The sequence below is a fragment of the Argiope bruennichi genome, chromosome 5 (assembly GCF_947563725.1).
Source record: "Argiope bruennichi chromosome 5, qqArgBrue1.1, whole genome shotgun sequence".
Classification (NCBI taxonomy): Eukaryota; Metazoa; Arthropoda; class Arachnida; order Araneae; family Araneidae; genus Argiope; species Argiope bruennichi.
This window is the reverse complement of record NC_079155.1, coordinates 64,932,643-64,948,348: the sequence shown is the minus strand read 5'-3', so window position 1 is coordinate 64,948,348 and position 15,706 is coordinate 64,932,643. Positions and strand designations below refer to the sequence as shown.

At 27.3% G+C, this 15,706-nt stretch overlaps 1 protein-coding gene and 1 non-coding gene across 2 annotated transcripts; one reads left to right on the top strand and one right to left on the bottom strand.

Annotated features, from left to right (window-relative positions):
- Positions 1-7,361: 7,361 nt before the first annotated feature.
- Trnan-guu (transfer RNA asparagine (anticodon GUU)) lies at positions 7,362-7,435 on the top strand. The gene has a single exon. It is a non-coding gene; the product is annotated as a tRNA-Asn (tRNA).
- A 4,553-nt stretch (positions 7,436-11,988) lies between these two features.
- On the bottom strand, positions 11,989-15,706 carry LOC129969137 (diphthamide biosynthesis protein 3-like). Its single transcript, XM_056083560.1, has 3 exons — positions 15,518-15,706; positions 13,012-13,086; positions 11,989-12,269 (listed from the first exon to the last, which is right to left on the bottom strand). The coding sequence occupies exons 1-3, from the start codon at positions 15,623-15,625 to the stop codon at positions 12,198-12,200; spliced, it is 255 nt and encodes an 84-aa protein (XP_055939535.1). The 5' UTR covers positions 15,626-15,706; the 3' UTR covers positions 11,989-12,197.

Genomic DNA, 15,706 nt, shown 5'->3' with positions numbered 1-15,706 from the left:
TGATTTTGTATCAGTGTAATTATATATGCATAGACAATATGTGTTTCGAAACACTTATTTCTAAAAATGAACTTTACTAAATAATATTATATATTTGATTTTCATTGAAAAAGGAGATATTATGAAATAATATACTGTCTCCGAAAAAAAAAAAAAGAAAAGAAAAGGAGTCATCCAGCTTTATTTTGGCATCGTTCAACGTGCAATCATAAAAAAATATACATGTCATTCCAAAGGAATTCATGTACTCAAAGATTTTTGAATTTAAAATTTCATAAGAGATCATCTACATATTGAAATAAGAACAAATCTAAAGAAAAAAAATTAATGGGAACACCCATTTTGCTCATTAATTTTCATAACTATATCAAAAGTCCTTCCTGGAAACCCAATTTCATACTCTAGGACTATTCGTTTTAAAATCTTGAGCTAACAAAATGTTAGTCTTCCAATGTTAAAATAAAATTTTGGTTTTTTTTCATATCCTAAAAAGCAATATAGTTAGCGACCTCAATTACTTTTACTATAAAAATATAAGATGTTCTACGCTTTTTTTCACACATATTTATAGTTAAAAGATAATTTTTAATATGCAAAGAAATTGCAAATTTAGAGTGTAAAAAATTTTAAATGGCAACACATTTAAATTTGGTTATAAATAGAAGGACAAGGTCATTTTACTGGGGTATTCAATATTTCAGCTCATTCCTAAGTGCAGTTTTTCCATTAGATTAAGTTTACTACTTTGCCTCTAAAATGTTGCACTTATGGGTTCATTCGCAAATCTCAAACCGTCGATAGCATTTTAGTTGGCATTCATTGCAATGAACATGCAAATGGGAATCAAATGCGAATTTTATTTTGTAATAATATATAAAACAAGTAATATATAAAACAAAAATTTTTAAGTCAATTCCTACTTAGGTCAACAAAATTTTTTTTTATTTCACTTACTTTTTATTAAATAATTACAAAATTGGTTTCAAACTTGGCGACGGATGTGGCGACTTTGACGACCAAATAGAAATTCCTGGACAAATTTAATTAATGAATTAATATTTGAAAAAACTGTATTAGCATCAAGTGTCATCCACTACAAGTTTTAAAAAATGCATTTGAACTTGAATGGATGAATAAAAAGTATTTTATTAACGTTTGAAAATTTGAACAAGATATACATGTATATATATAGAGAGAGAGTGAGTTAATAGTACGAATTGAAAAAGATTTCGCCTGCGGCAAAAAATTTGAAATCAAAATTTTAAAAAATGTTTTCCATTGCCGTAATATTTTATTAATAGCCGTTGCGTTTAAGTTTGATAGAGAGCCTCTTTCATTGTGGCAAGCAAACATTTTTATACGTTGGCTCTTATAATACCAATTACAGAATATAAGAAATCACTGAAAAAAGGGGGAACTTTTCTTAAAAAATAATCGGTAGGATTGCAGCTATTTAGTTTACAATGTCCAAATTATTTATCTTTATAACTAATGTACAATGAATTCCCTGTTTTATAACAAGAAAAGGGCTATTTGTGTTTGTTTAAATCCATCGATGTTTATGAGCTCAATATTTATAAGAGACGTCTCAGATTTCATAAAATTAATCTGTCGTAATTGTAATTATTATAATATTGTATATAATCATAAATGTAATAAAAAAATTCAGGCATCAAAACTTTATTGCATAACGCATTTACTATTATGTAACGCAATGGGACAATGGCAAATAGTTGTCCCGATTAGACAACCATTTGCTATTGTTCCATTGGGATCACGTTATCTTCCTGAAGTAGGTGTGACCTTCCACTGCGGGCAATAGTTGGCTTCGTGTGAACTCTGCTATACTGTGGCATTTTTCTGTACTTTAGAACAAGATTCCACAAGTGTGTCTAGAGCAGTCAAATAAATGAAACGCGTTTGGAGCATTTTTATAGATAGACAAATAGTTATACTTCAAATATATTTCATTGCAAATTCCCTTGATAGAGCTCAAAGAGATATTAGCACCATCGGTGCTTTTGCTATCATGACGTCCAATTTTCAAGGGAAAGATATCGGAACAGTTGTTATCTCCGTAATCGATTACGATTCAAAAGTAATATAAACTCATTCATAAAGGAACGTTAAAGTAATAAAACTAAACAACTGGATGATTACAAGATTCATGATTACGAGACACGAGATTAAATATTTGGTGCAAATAATGAAAATGGTCGAATTACCGGGCAACAAGGCATCTATTCTAGAAAAAAAAGTAATATATAGGCAACTAAATGAATATAATTAAAAAACAATTTTTAAATTTTAAAATGGTGTACGCTTTATTTTGGCGATATTATATTTTCGAAAGTTATCGTTGAAAAGAGCCAAAATTCATCTTAATTTAATTAAATAAAAGTTCAAAAAAATGTCACCGAAAAGGACATTCCATTGTCCAAAGTATATTGTGTGCCAAGTTCACTTACTCGTTAAATGATCTGGTTTATAAAGCGCTTCCTCCTCACACACACATAAACATTCATCCTTATTATTAGTAGAAATATCTAGTATAAAGACATATAGGAAACATCCTCATTATATGATAGTATCATAACTCTATTTGCTAAATTCTCCACCAAAGTTCGAATTTTGGAACACATTGCAAATCGATAATCGGGTAGATGAATGAGTACAATGAACAGAGCAGACATCCATTTCTGTATGGAGTTTCAAATCTCTTATTCAAAGAAATTGATTAGCATAAGCAATTTATTTGAATCACAACCAATATGTTTAAAGACCAAATTGGTCATCATAAACAATTAGTTTTTAATAAATGACATAATAATGCTTTATCTACTGAAGTACACTTAGGAGACATACTTTCAAATAATTACAAATAAATTGATGCATGAGATTTAAACAGGCCATTTTAAAATACCCAATTTCTTAAATCCTTTTATATTCTTTGGAATTCCGCAGATGATAAATTCTCCTCTGAAACCCTTAAAACAAAAGTTTAATAAAATCACAAATTTAAACGGTATCTGCAGAATGCCGAGCTTCCCCTCTTTGCCCTTAAGATACCTCCTGTTGGTAGTGAACTTTGTGGGGTCCCATTTGTTCAGTTTTTATAGTCGTTAAATGGCCGGTCGTTATCTGCTTAAGTCACCGCGAAATTGTCTCGGTCGGGTAGGACAGTAACGCCCACTGACCAGGTAAGATACTGAATCAAACTGCAACAAATAAGCAGTAGATAAGAGGGATAGGGTTGCAATATTTGGCTTAGTTTCACCCTGCCGTGTTTCTTTATTTTCCTGTCTTTTAGTTTCTTTATTCATCGTGGGTTTTTTTTTTTTTTTTTCAGATAATGATAGAAAGGCGAGTGACAATGTAATTTCCTCCTTTCATTTACCATTTTAATAAATTACTTTGATACGAATACAGTACACTCCCGAGTATCCGGCCTAATGTAGCGGAAGAACTGGCCGGATAACAAAACAAAAAAACCCCGCATTGGCCAGAGTTTTATGAATTCATTTCTTTTCGCACCAATACCAGAAGACGAGATTTTATACCAAAAATCACTATTATAATACGTATTTTCTCATTTCTTATTGAGTACTAAGCTCTCCATTCATCTCAATGTGGACGTTGCCGGAAACGTGTCGAGTTAAAATAGAAGATTCTATACTAGTAGTTTATATACTGCATTGCACGTTTCAAGAATTTCTTACAGAAAAAGTAAATTAAAGGATATAAACTGTTCACATCTTAACATAAATTCAGTAATGGACAACTTAAATGCAGTAAATCTAAACAAAATATTAATGTAAATCGCAGGCTTAATTCTTAAGAAAATTGGCTTTAACTGATTTTATTTTTCACTGATAAATGATATGACAGAAAATGAAAAGACGTGAAAAGGTAATCCTGAGATAAGAGCCAAAACTTAACTTTTAGGTTTTGTTAAAATTCCTTAATGGAGGCCTTACCCTCTTCATTTAATTACGATAAAAGAAAACTAGGTAGGAGAGTATGGAAACCGGATACTCGGGAGTATAATGTATTAATAAAATACTATTTCCTTTATAATACAGACAGATCCAGACTATTAAATCAGCAGAGTTGACAATTGCTTAGAGGCCGCAGAACTTCAGAAAGCTCCACCTCCTCGAGTTCTATGACAATATTCTGCAGTCTTTTTAAAGTTACTTAATTTTGTGCATTCATTTAATTTTATCCGCCTTATTCAAATTAAAATCAAATATTGTTTAAATTAATTTTGGAACATTATTTTAGAAATATTCCAAAGTAATTGCCATTTGCAGCATTATTTCAGAGTTATAAAAAGTTTATTTTATAATTCTAAAAAAGAAAAGAAAAATGTGATGCTTTATAGTTTTTAAAAAATGTCCGATCTTATTAAGTATTATTTAGATAATGTTAAGGAAAGTTTTGTCCTTTATTATTATTATTATTATTATTTTGTTTAAAACTACTTTTAAAGTTTCAGATGTGCATTTTTCAATTAAGGTTTCGCTATTTCAATTTGCCAAAATTTGCTTCTTAAAACTAAATAAATAAAGGATAATTTGAAGTCTATAAAAAAATCGTTTGGAACATTATAGTATAAAAGGAGCACTGAGATTGCATTACCTAAGGACCTCTAGAATACTTAATCCGGCCCTGAATACAGAAAAAAAGTATAATAATTGCAAAAATAAAATAAATAAATAAAAATTGAGACTAACGAATGAAATTCGGAATATAGTAGTAGTAGTCATGTAAAATTTGTACGAACTTCGTAAGTGATAAGTTAATCCCATTTCTCCTTTTATAATTTAAAACGGATGATTAAAATTTTTTTTCCGGTTTTCCGGTTATCATATTTTGCATCAAATTCGTCGAAAAAGTTGCTTGTCTGTCGATCTATCCATTCGTACGCTTATAAATAAGCACGATAATTCAAAAGCATAAAAAATATAGAAAAATGAATTTTACTATGCAATCTTTAAACCAAATCGTAAATCTGTGTCTAATTCTGAAATAAATTCGTCAAAGAATAAAGAGTTTACTTTTTTTTTTTTTTCGTTTGTTTATCTATGTGCATGTGACGTGAACCCGATAATCAAAAATAAAATTTACAGTGCGATATTAACATCAAAATTGCATTTGCATATCAAAGTTTTGACTCAATTAATTGACAAGGGAAAAATTTATATAAAATGCTTATTTATAATACTATAGAATATAACACTCACTGTAATATGTAAGTACCTGAAAAGGTTGAGGGGAGAACATACAATCTGGTTAATTTTCGATATAACCATTAATGTATTTTATATTTTTATGCCTTCTGTTCTATGTGTCATATTTAATAAAATATTTTTTAAACACTTATATTTCAAACAAAAAATATCCACACTATTGCGAGTAAAACTAAGTATAAAAATTTGAATATTATTCATATATAATTCAGTCATAAAACCGAGCAATTTTAGGCCAGGCTACTGACCGTCTCAAAGAGGACATAGTAAGCAGCGCCCGAAGTTTCCCTAAGACTGATAAGTCTGAAATTATGGAATTATTTACTGTCCTAAAATAGTGATATTCAAAACTTCATTAATTCAGCCAGATCTGCTTGTAGAATATTGAAATGTGTTTTTAATTTAAAAATTATGTTAAGAATATTTTACTGAAGGTGGATCACCGAACCGAAACGCAGTATAAAATTTAGACATTATAATTTTTTCATAAGTATGCTTATTGACTGAAACGAAATAAAATATTACTATTTATGTTATTTAAACTCTTTTTTTAAAAAAAATGAATTTTATGTTGAATAAGAGAAATTTTTATTGAATAATCCTTTGAGCTATTACTAAATTATAAAATAATACTAGATAGCATACATAAAATTTCAATTCTGAGCGATTATCTTTTCTATATTCTTATTTTTAAAAACATGTTTGGATTCATAGAAAAGAAATTTATGTTAACTGAAGTTTCATCACTTCCGTTTCAAATTAAAGTTCAAATGATATTGGGGATGACAAAAAATTAAGCAAATGTTATAGTACAATAAACTGAGCGGCGTAAAGCTTCTAAAATAATTATTTGAAAAACATTTCGCTGAAGACCAAATTACATAAAATATTTAAATGAAAATTTCAGCGGGTACTAATCCCGGTAAATCAACTGGTCACCAAAGGCGGTTAGTGTATAAATATGAAAACTAAAAATATATTTATATTTCTCTTAAGTATGAAGAGCACCGGCAAATGAAAATTTTAAAATATTTATTTTCATTTAACCTGAATGACAAAAAAATAAAAATGATCTGCGAATATATCCTTTTAGCAATCCTGAATTATACTGTCAGTAGAGACTGTGAAAATCGAAAAGTTTTAAAACTTAAGTCATAGAGTGTGCTTCAATACGTTTTTTTTGTGTGTGTGTGTGTGTGTGTGTGTATTTTCCAAATACACTAGTATATTTATTTACTGATTAGACTATAAAAAGATAGTATGATATATTTATTATTAATAATTCAATAAAAATTTTAATGATGGCAAATGATTTCATTTCAATATTCTAGAGGGGGAAAATAATTTCTTTCTTATTTTAGAAATAAATTTAAAAAATAATTAACTTCTGCTGTATAATTATGAAGTATGTTGCGAGTTTAGTGAGTGAGAAAAAAAAAGTGAGTTTAATTGGTAAAACAATACAATGATTTGATTCCAACAAATTCGTAATTTTAAAAAATATTGTTATTTTTTACAAGTTTTTTCTTTGAATTAATTAACACTCTAAGGAAAATGTCGAATAAAGTGAAAGTTCTTCTGGCGCCATCTATTAATGATATTAGAAAGTACTATTTAAAATACAATCATATTTCATCTTGCAATATGAAATTCTCATTGGATATAACAACAAAAATATTTTCTCTTATATCCAAGAAAAAATTACTATGTATTAGGTAGATAAAGTATTTTATAAAATGTTGAAGGAAAAACTCGAAAATAAAAATAAAATATAAGCATATTCTTTATTAGAATATGCATCTACGATTAAATGTTAAGTAAATAAGAAGTAACACACACTTTATTTTAAGCTATTCTTATAATGAAATAAAATTATGTTTGCTTCATTAAAAATTCAACATAAACTTTTTTTTCTCCAATACCTGAATCCATACGCAAGAATAGCAGATTGTCAAATAGGTATTCAATAGATTTTTGTTAATAATTCTTCACATCACAACGAAAATTTCCAAAAAATGAAATATTTATCTATCTGAATCGATTATTTATTAAAGAATTTATTTATTATTTCATAAATAGGCTCAATTCTAATTTTTTATTGCTTTCCAAGCCTCCGTGGCGCAATCGGCTAGCGCGTTCGGCTGTTAACCGAAAGGTTGGTGGTTCGAGCCCACCCGGGGGCGCTCACTTTTTCTTTTCAGCACATTTTGCTGTTGCAACTCGAACATTAAATAAATAATTTAGGAAAAAAAAAAAAAAAATGCTCGATTTATTGGATATTAATTTTTTTCTGTTAAATGTCCCTTCGAGAAAACAATACTTGGATAATTTTCTAAAATGTTATTTATATGAAAATTTTCATGAAGTGTCAAGTATCGTTAATTATAACATGTAAAAAATGATAAATGTTGCAATTTATTTATTATACATCTAATTTGATATTCATTTTTCAGCGAGCATTATTAAGCTTGATTCGGCAAAGATAGAAATATGTGTATAGGTGGTAGAGAGGATCTGATACTTTTCTGCTGAATCATCACTCTACCATTCACATAATAATTTTCTATTGACAAAAGTCCAAGGAATATATATATATCAAATATTATATGTTTAAAAAGCAAAAAATCCCTCATACCTGGATTTGAAATGAATATATAAATATAATGCATTACTGGTAAAAACAGGTGAAGATGAATACTACCATTTATGCTTTATTCATTGCCTACGCGATTTCGAACTTCAATTATTCAAAACCCCGTAACGAAAACAACATCATGTTTTCACATGATAAAAAAAAACTTTTAAAAAATTACAATAAATATAATTAAAAGAGAGAAATGAAAAAAGTAATTATTTAATTATTTTTAAAAGAGACAAAACCGAATAAAACTAGTGTCTTAAGATTAACCTAATGCTTTTGAATATTTCCACTTCAGTAAAAAATTTACTTCCAAAATTGATAAATTAAGAAATAATGGTCTTAAATAGAATTCAAAGCTTGAATAAAACTCAAACTGTGATAACCAGCTAAAAGGTTTTAGCTCTCTTTTGTGCGTGTGAACAATACATAACAGAACCAACGGGAGTGGTCTGCCGATAACTTTCTTGCATATTCTCCAATAAGTCTTATCCCGCCCCCCCCCCCCACACACACTTCCTGCGCATAAAATTGTGGTCCCTGAGTAAGAACACCAATATCTTGTATGTCATTGGTGATCAATAGTTAAGAAACGTTGATCTTAGGCACTGAAGTTAGCCTTTTCTCGAAATCTCTCAGAAGAATATGTATTTTGGACACCGTTTTCCTGCTGATTGATATCAAAATTTTACAAAAATTAGAGTTGTAACATCACAGCACAACATAATGAATTTCACTGATTTAAGTCTTTGCATTTATTACTGCGCAAGTTATTGTTATTGCGTGTGCATGCATGCGAAAGTTCAAACCGACAGACGATCAACATTTTGACAGATTTGATTCAAAATGGAATAATGAATCTATATTTTACATGTTAAACCTGTGCACCAATTTTTTTCTACCTAGTACTTTACGTTTTTGTAGCTAGCGAGTTCATTTATACTCAAACAGGCGGATAGACAGAATTCTGAACGCAATTTGCTCAAAATCTGACAGAAATGTACACTTGGTAAAAAGATCGTATATGAAATATCATCCGCCTATTTCAAAGCATTTTCCTGCTATCATGTTTATAAGAGACAAACTGACTGATAGGCAGTCATACATAATGCCAAAAATGTATTTTACGAACTCTGGATCTGGAACATGATCTTTAACATCTGGAACATGAAGATTAGTCAAAATCTGAAATTCAATTTTTTTAAAAATTATTATTACAATATTTTCTCTATACAAAAGAGAAACTTTCTCTAAACAAGAAAGTAAAAAAAGTAGTAAAGGCATGGTAATTGTATTTTTACACATAGTCATCCCTCCCTCCACCTTTTTTTTTTGTTCTATATTATATTTTACTTTTTGACTGGCAAAACAATTTTTGTTCATAAAATTTAGAAGTCATGCGTGATAATAATAGTTAAGGTAATATGATAATAATCACATTTTTCAATATATCACAATATCATTAATTTTATTTTTTACGATTACACCCGAATTTTATGAATACACTAAATTAAAACAACTATATATTTTCTTCTATGTGTAGAAGAGTAATTCAGCTCAACTATTTTTTAATTATATATATGTTAGTAACGAATCAATCTGGCTTGCAAAGAAAGAAAAAAAACAATCGTCCCTAATAAAGACTTTTTACACTAACTTTGTGAATACTTCCATAATGCTCATACATCTGTCAGTATTTTTGTTCACATTTACTTCTAAATTTAATATGAAAATTTAAGTTACATTGAAAGTCAAGTTAATTATTCACTTCCTGTTTTTTAATTTAATTTTGTTGAAAATATTATTTACTATAGTTACTGAAGTGATTTAAGATCCCTATTATAATACAAGTTTCTAATTAGAGCTATAATGGATACATGTTTGCTGAATTTATTACTTTTTGAAAGCTGAGAAAATATAGATGAATTATCTTCTATTTTAATTCTTTGAATAAAAAAAGAAATTAGTTCATCTGCTCAAACAAATCCTACATTCTAACCTCACTTATCCAAGAACTTACTACTAAAATGTAATTTAAGAAAGTTCAAATTAGGCAAAACAAATTACTCAGGTTCATTCCAAATAATTCATTATATACAGCAATATGAGCAATAAGTGGAATGTACATTGAAAATACATTAATATGCATCCCCATCCCTTTAATTGGTCACTTTTAGAAATGTACCAGCGATATAAAACAGGCAATTGTGATGGATCACGAAGTATAGATAAAATTCAATGAGAGTGAATGCCTGTATTTTTAAAATATTATCCAGTCAAATTTAGAAATATTTGCATGTAAAATTATCATGTCTGAAAATATTAAATAATATATGTAACAATTACATTTTTTATAACATATTTCGTATTCTCTTCAAAACAATTGTTTTTTCAAGCCTTTGATTGAATGAAAAGCAGTAAGTATTTATATATAAAATAATGACTCAACTTATGAACATCTGATTAATCCCTCCTATTGCATAACTTCTGGTATCTTTGTAGATAATATTTTCAGTTACTTGTTTCATTATACTTCTTCACCGCTTGTATTGAAATATGCTGGTAAACACCATGAATGTGAACACTAAAATATTTGAGCTGCTATTTTTATTCATTAATAAAAATCATTATTTAAGTAACGACTTTTGTCTATGAATAAGAAATTTCAGTTAGCCCACCATATTAAAAGCAATCTTTCATTGAAATAAATTTTTAGATAAAGCTTCTAATAAAATATTTTCAAATTAAAATTTTTGAACAAATTAAACTACTATTTATTTAAAAAAGATAACAAAACAGAAGACTCAACAACTGAGGATGAAAAAAGATTTTCATCAGCTTTTGACTACATTTACATTACATTTCAATGACTACATTTTCCATAATGATCAACTCATTTTCCTGGCTTAGACTTTATTGCTAAATCCAATTAATCTGAATTATGAAATTTTTTCTTCCCTTCTTCATCTTAATGAAGAGATTTTTTTTAAGGCAAAAACTATTTTCTATCATTAAATTACAGCAGAAGGGGAAAAAAAATCCATAACAAGATCAGAAATTGGTAAATTGCAAACTGAAGAATATAAAAAGTGATATTTTGATTAAAAAACCTTCCTTGCATATGGGCAGGCAGAAGCCGTTCTTTAATCTTATTTTTAGGAAATAAATTTACTCACCAATAAATTAAAAATTTGCATAATATTTGAATTTGTTAGCAATTCAACACAAATTTTGTTTTTACACTTCGTTTTCAGAATACACACAGGTATTTTGTGATGTAACACCAGATATCTCTCTTTACAGAAAGGGAAAAAACTACTGGAAGAACTGAATTTCCACCCATTCTTGAATTGCTTCAGTAATACTAGCATAGTTTCCCATCCACTTTCCAAATGTTTTGCATGAAAGGACTACAGAAAAACATAGCCTTTAAAAAAAAAAAAAAAAAAAAAAAAAACAATTTCACCAACTTCCAAAATATAACACAACAGTCTTTTGGCAAATTACTGTAATAAGTTTCAATAAGAATCATTTTAACTATCACCTAAAGATATCATTTCAATTATTTGTCAAAATATCTAAATGCCAACAATGGAACTGAAGGATAATCAATTTCATAATTTTTTAATTTATTTTTTAAATGAACAATTAAATGGTGAGATCCATAATTATTGAGTAGTGAGATAATTTTAATTCATTTTTATAATATACAAGAAAATGCATTTGTTATGAGAAGTACAAATAATCAAAAAATTTCTTTGCAACAAAATTTCAGCAAGTAAAATCAATGTGGAAAATAGCAGAAATTAATTTGTAGACCACAAATTAATTATTGCTTGCTAACATATAGCTTTTAATAGTTTTTTTATCATTTGTAAAATTAAATGTGCAGAAATTAAGAATCATCCTTTTTAAGCCAACTAATGTGTATGTATGTTCTACCTAAATTGCCGAAATATATTTTCAAAATTAAATCATGGTTCAATTTAAATATTACTGGCACATTCAAAAATGTTATTTTTCAGAATATTTAAATAGTGTTTTTTAGCAATATGACTCAAAATAAATATGAACAATGAAAAAAAAAAGAAAAAAAAATAATATTCTAAATTTTATGCATCAAAGCAAACATGATCACAAAGCAAATGTTGTTATGTATATGATGTGATTTTTTATAAAACCAGTTGTCATAATATTTTTTACAGATTATACTGGCATGACAAGTTAATGAAAAAATAAAATTTTACATGTACAGAATATACACAAGCAATGAACAGAAAAATGTTGCAATGCACTCATAACAATATTTATCCTGCAACTTCCAATTGTGCTTTGTTTGACTTCACAGCTTTTTCTTCGTCTGTATTTTGAAAGTCCTCCTAAGGATTAAATAATTTTTAAGGTTTATACATCAATATATATATAAAAAAATAAACATGACAAGCATAGAAAAATTATGAAAATAAAATGAAAGAGATACTTAAGTTTTATGATTATGAAAATACTCAGCTTAAAGAGAAAAATTATATACAATGAAAAAAATTGCATTTTTTTTTCTTTATATTTTAAAGATTATAGGTAATGAAAGAAATTTGTTTACAGTTAATGACAAATTTCTACCAATGAATTTTTATATATAAAAGTTTACGAGAAACATGAGGGAGGGGGATTTATCAGATTACTTGAATGTCTAGTTTCCACAGAATACAAAATTCTGGTAATTCATTAAAATTCTTCTTTTTCCTTTTAATATACATAAAAAATTTTCTTTTTTAAAAAGAATATAAATAAACATAATTTAATTGCTTGCAACAATTGTTTTATATTATCACTACTGCTATTACAGATTCAGATTATGTATGAATTTATTAATATTATTAGTATTGATATTTGTAGTATTATTATAGAATAAATTCATTTATTATTTTTATAGAATAAAAACAATAATAATAAATCAATTAACTGGTAATGATTCTATCTAAAATATAATTTACAAAGAATCAATAAGTTAAAAGCTACTATTTATTTACTAATAAAATCTGATATACCAAGCATGGGATAATAAACGAATAAAAATAAAATGAAAGAAAAGTAACAATATGGATAAATATAATTACTTACAATATTATAGATGACTTTCACTACTAATGAACAGCTTGGACATGTTGCTACATCTTCACCATTTGCCAGGTCCTCCTATATGAAGGGAAAAGCATCTTTTACATGAAGAGAATATTATAGATAATTTAAAGCTCAATTATTACTAGCACTCTTAATTATTTCTAAAAATTGCACCTTGTAAATCTAACATATTTGTTTCCAATGAAAAGCATAATGAACACCCATATCAAGCAATTAACATTCCTTTAAAAATTTTTTTTAAAGAATATTAATTTTAAATGAAATAATGAAAAATTATTATATCACACTCAGAGGAAGAAGTTGAAATGTAATGCTAACTACACATGTAAATATTTATATATTTTATGCATATTAATCATTAAATATATTTAAAAATGTAACATTTAAAACTTCCATTTAGAAAAAATTATTTCTTGAAAGAAAAATAATAGATAATAAAAAAGAAAAATGTATAAAAACTAATATGTTATAGAAATTCAAAACACTAGATAGATTTTCTTTAAATTTTATTTATAGATACTATGCAGAAACACAAGGAAAGTTTTAATAACAAACATTTTCTCTGTCTCTTATTATTATTAACTGAAAACTGTAAGTAGTACAGTACTATCAGGACATACTGTTTTCTTCTCTTACCAGAGATAGCATGTAAAATATGACAGTAACACAAACTGAGACAGTTATATTTTTCAAAATTTAGTTTATTCATATATATATTTATATTAATACATGCCAATATTTATTATATTTTTAAAATTATATATCACATATAAATACATAGCTTCATCAGATTACTTCATACATAATAACAGTAGCTTATAATTACCCAAAATTTTGTACACAAATACAGAAACATAAGGAGGGTTTCATAATAGTTAATTTTTTATGAGTTAAAAAATAATTTTATACCAAGTAATTGTGAATAAATTGTGATGAAAATACTTTTTTAAAAATTTCATTCACAATGCAAAAATAATTCAAAATGTCCTACATGATTGACTATCAGACCTTAGAAAACAAAATTTGATATGTAAACTAAAAATTTTGTTGAATTTCAGTAGTTATGTATTAACCTCAAGTCACTGACAAGCTAGCTTCATGTCATTTTTTCTTTTAAAAAAGGGCTTATTATCTTTTTACAGAGCAAGTAAACGCAACAAATGGATTTTGTTGAACTTATGGATCCCAACTTTTGAATAAGCTCACAATTTCTGAAATAATAAACAAACAATTCAACTCGTTATGGTTTACTAAACACCTCTGCACTGCTTCCTTAGATTGAATGTTGCTAATCTCACCAGAAAAATGTATTCTATTCCTTCATGCAGTTGCAAAATCTTGCATATACTCATTAGCTGCAATTTGGGAATCTCATGGAAAAAGAACTGTTTTGCAAAATGAAACTGGAATGATCTATACAGAAAAAAAGGGAAAATTTCCACAATCACAAATGGTATTATTTTGTTTTTGGAAGCTACGAGTACAATACTTTATTTTTCCAATCTTTATAAACCATTTTTTGGATGGGAAAAAAATAAATATGAAGCTTAAATTTCACTGTACTCTCCCTGTTTTTATGAAAATTTTCAAATTTCCCTGGTTTTTTTTTAAAGATTATTTTTAAATTCCTTGTGTTTAGATTGATGAAAAATATTTCAGATTCTCTAGAAATAATGCCCTACAGAAATATAAATGGTACTTCAGCAATAACACTGAACTTATGTCTATGCACATATTTATAGGATTTAAACATACATTTTATCGTATTTTATCTGTGTTAGTAAGACAAAGCAATCCTTTCTATTTAAGATCACCCACTAGATGCTTATACCACGTTAACAGAATTTCTCAATTAAAAAAAATATGTATCTAAAGTCTCCATTACATAATGACTGGAAGCAAGGATTCTATATGTAACCCAACAAACGACTGCCTTGGCACAACAAAAAAGGTGAATTCCATAAAATAATGAAATATGCAATACATAAAAAATAAATGATTAATTGAACAATAATATGAATAAATATATACAAAAGGTACCTGAGATATTAAAAATAGTGTAGATTTATTGAAAATAAATCGATCTCAAGAGTGGCTAGTGTCGATTCTGAAAACTGAGTTTCCATGAAAATGTGACATCTTAATCCACAAAAGGTAGGGAAAACAAAGGCAAAATGAACCAATTTTTTTTTTAACCCAAAGTCTTATCCGCTTTAGTGGTAAACTAATTTAATTATGTAAAAAACATATAATGATTATTTCAATACATGCCATGATTGAATGCAATTACTCATAATAATACATATAAATAAGAATATATATATTTATGGTTTATCATCTAAAATAGAGGAAAGAATTTTAACACAATATATTTGAACAAAAAATGATTAATAACGGCCGTTCGTTAAAAATGTCTTATATGAGAAAGAAGGCTGAAATGACACGTGGTTTTGTCAAACAAATACCGGTATTTAAATGTGTTTACCTTTGTAATTTCGAATCTGTCTCCACATGGGCATGGATAATAATATGTCTCTGATTCCTCATCATATTCAAAATCTTCGATTTCTACTTCATCGTGATAGACTGCCATCCTAGATTTTTGCCAGTTACTATGCAGAGAAGATAAACAAATCCACAAACCAAATGCCAATGAATGACGAAACGCAATGAA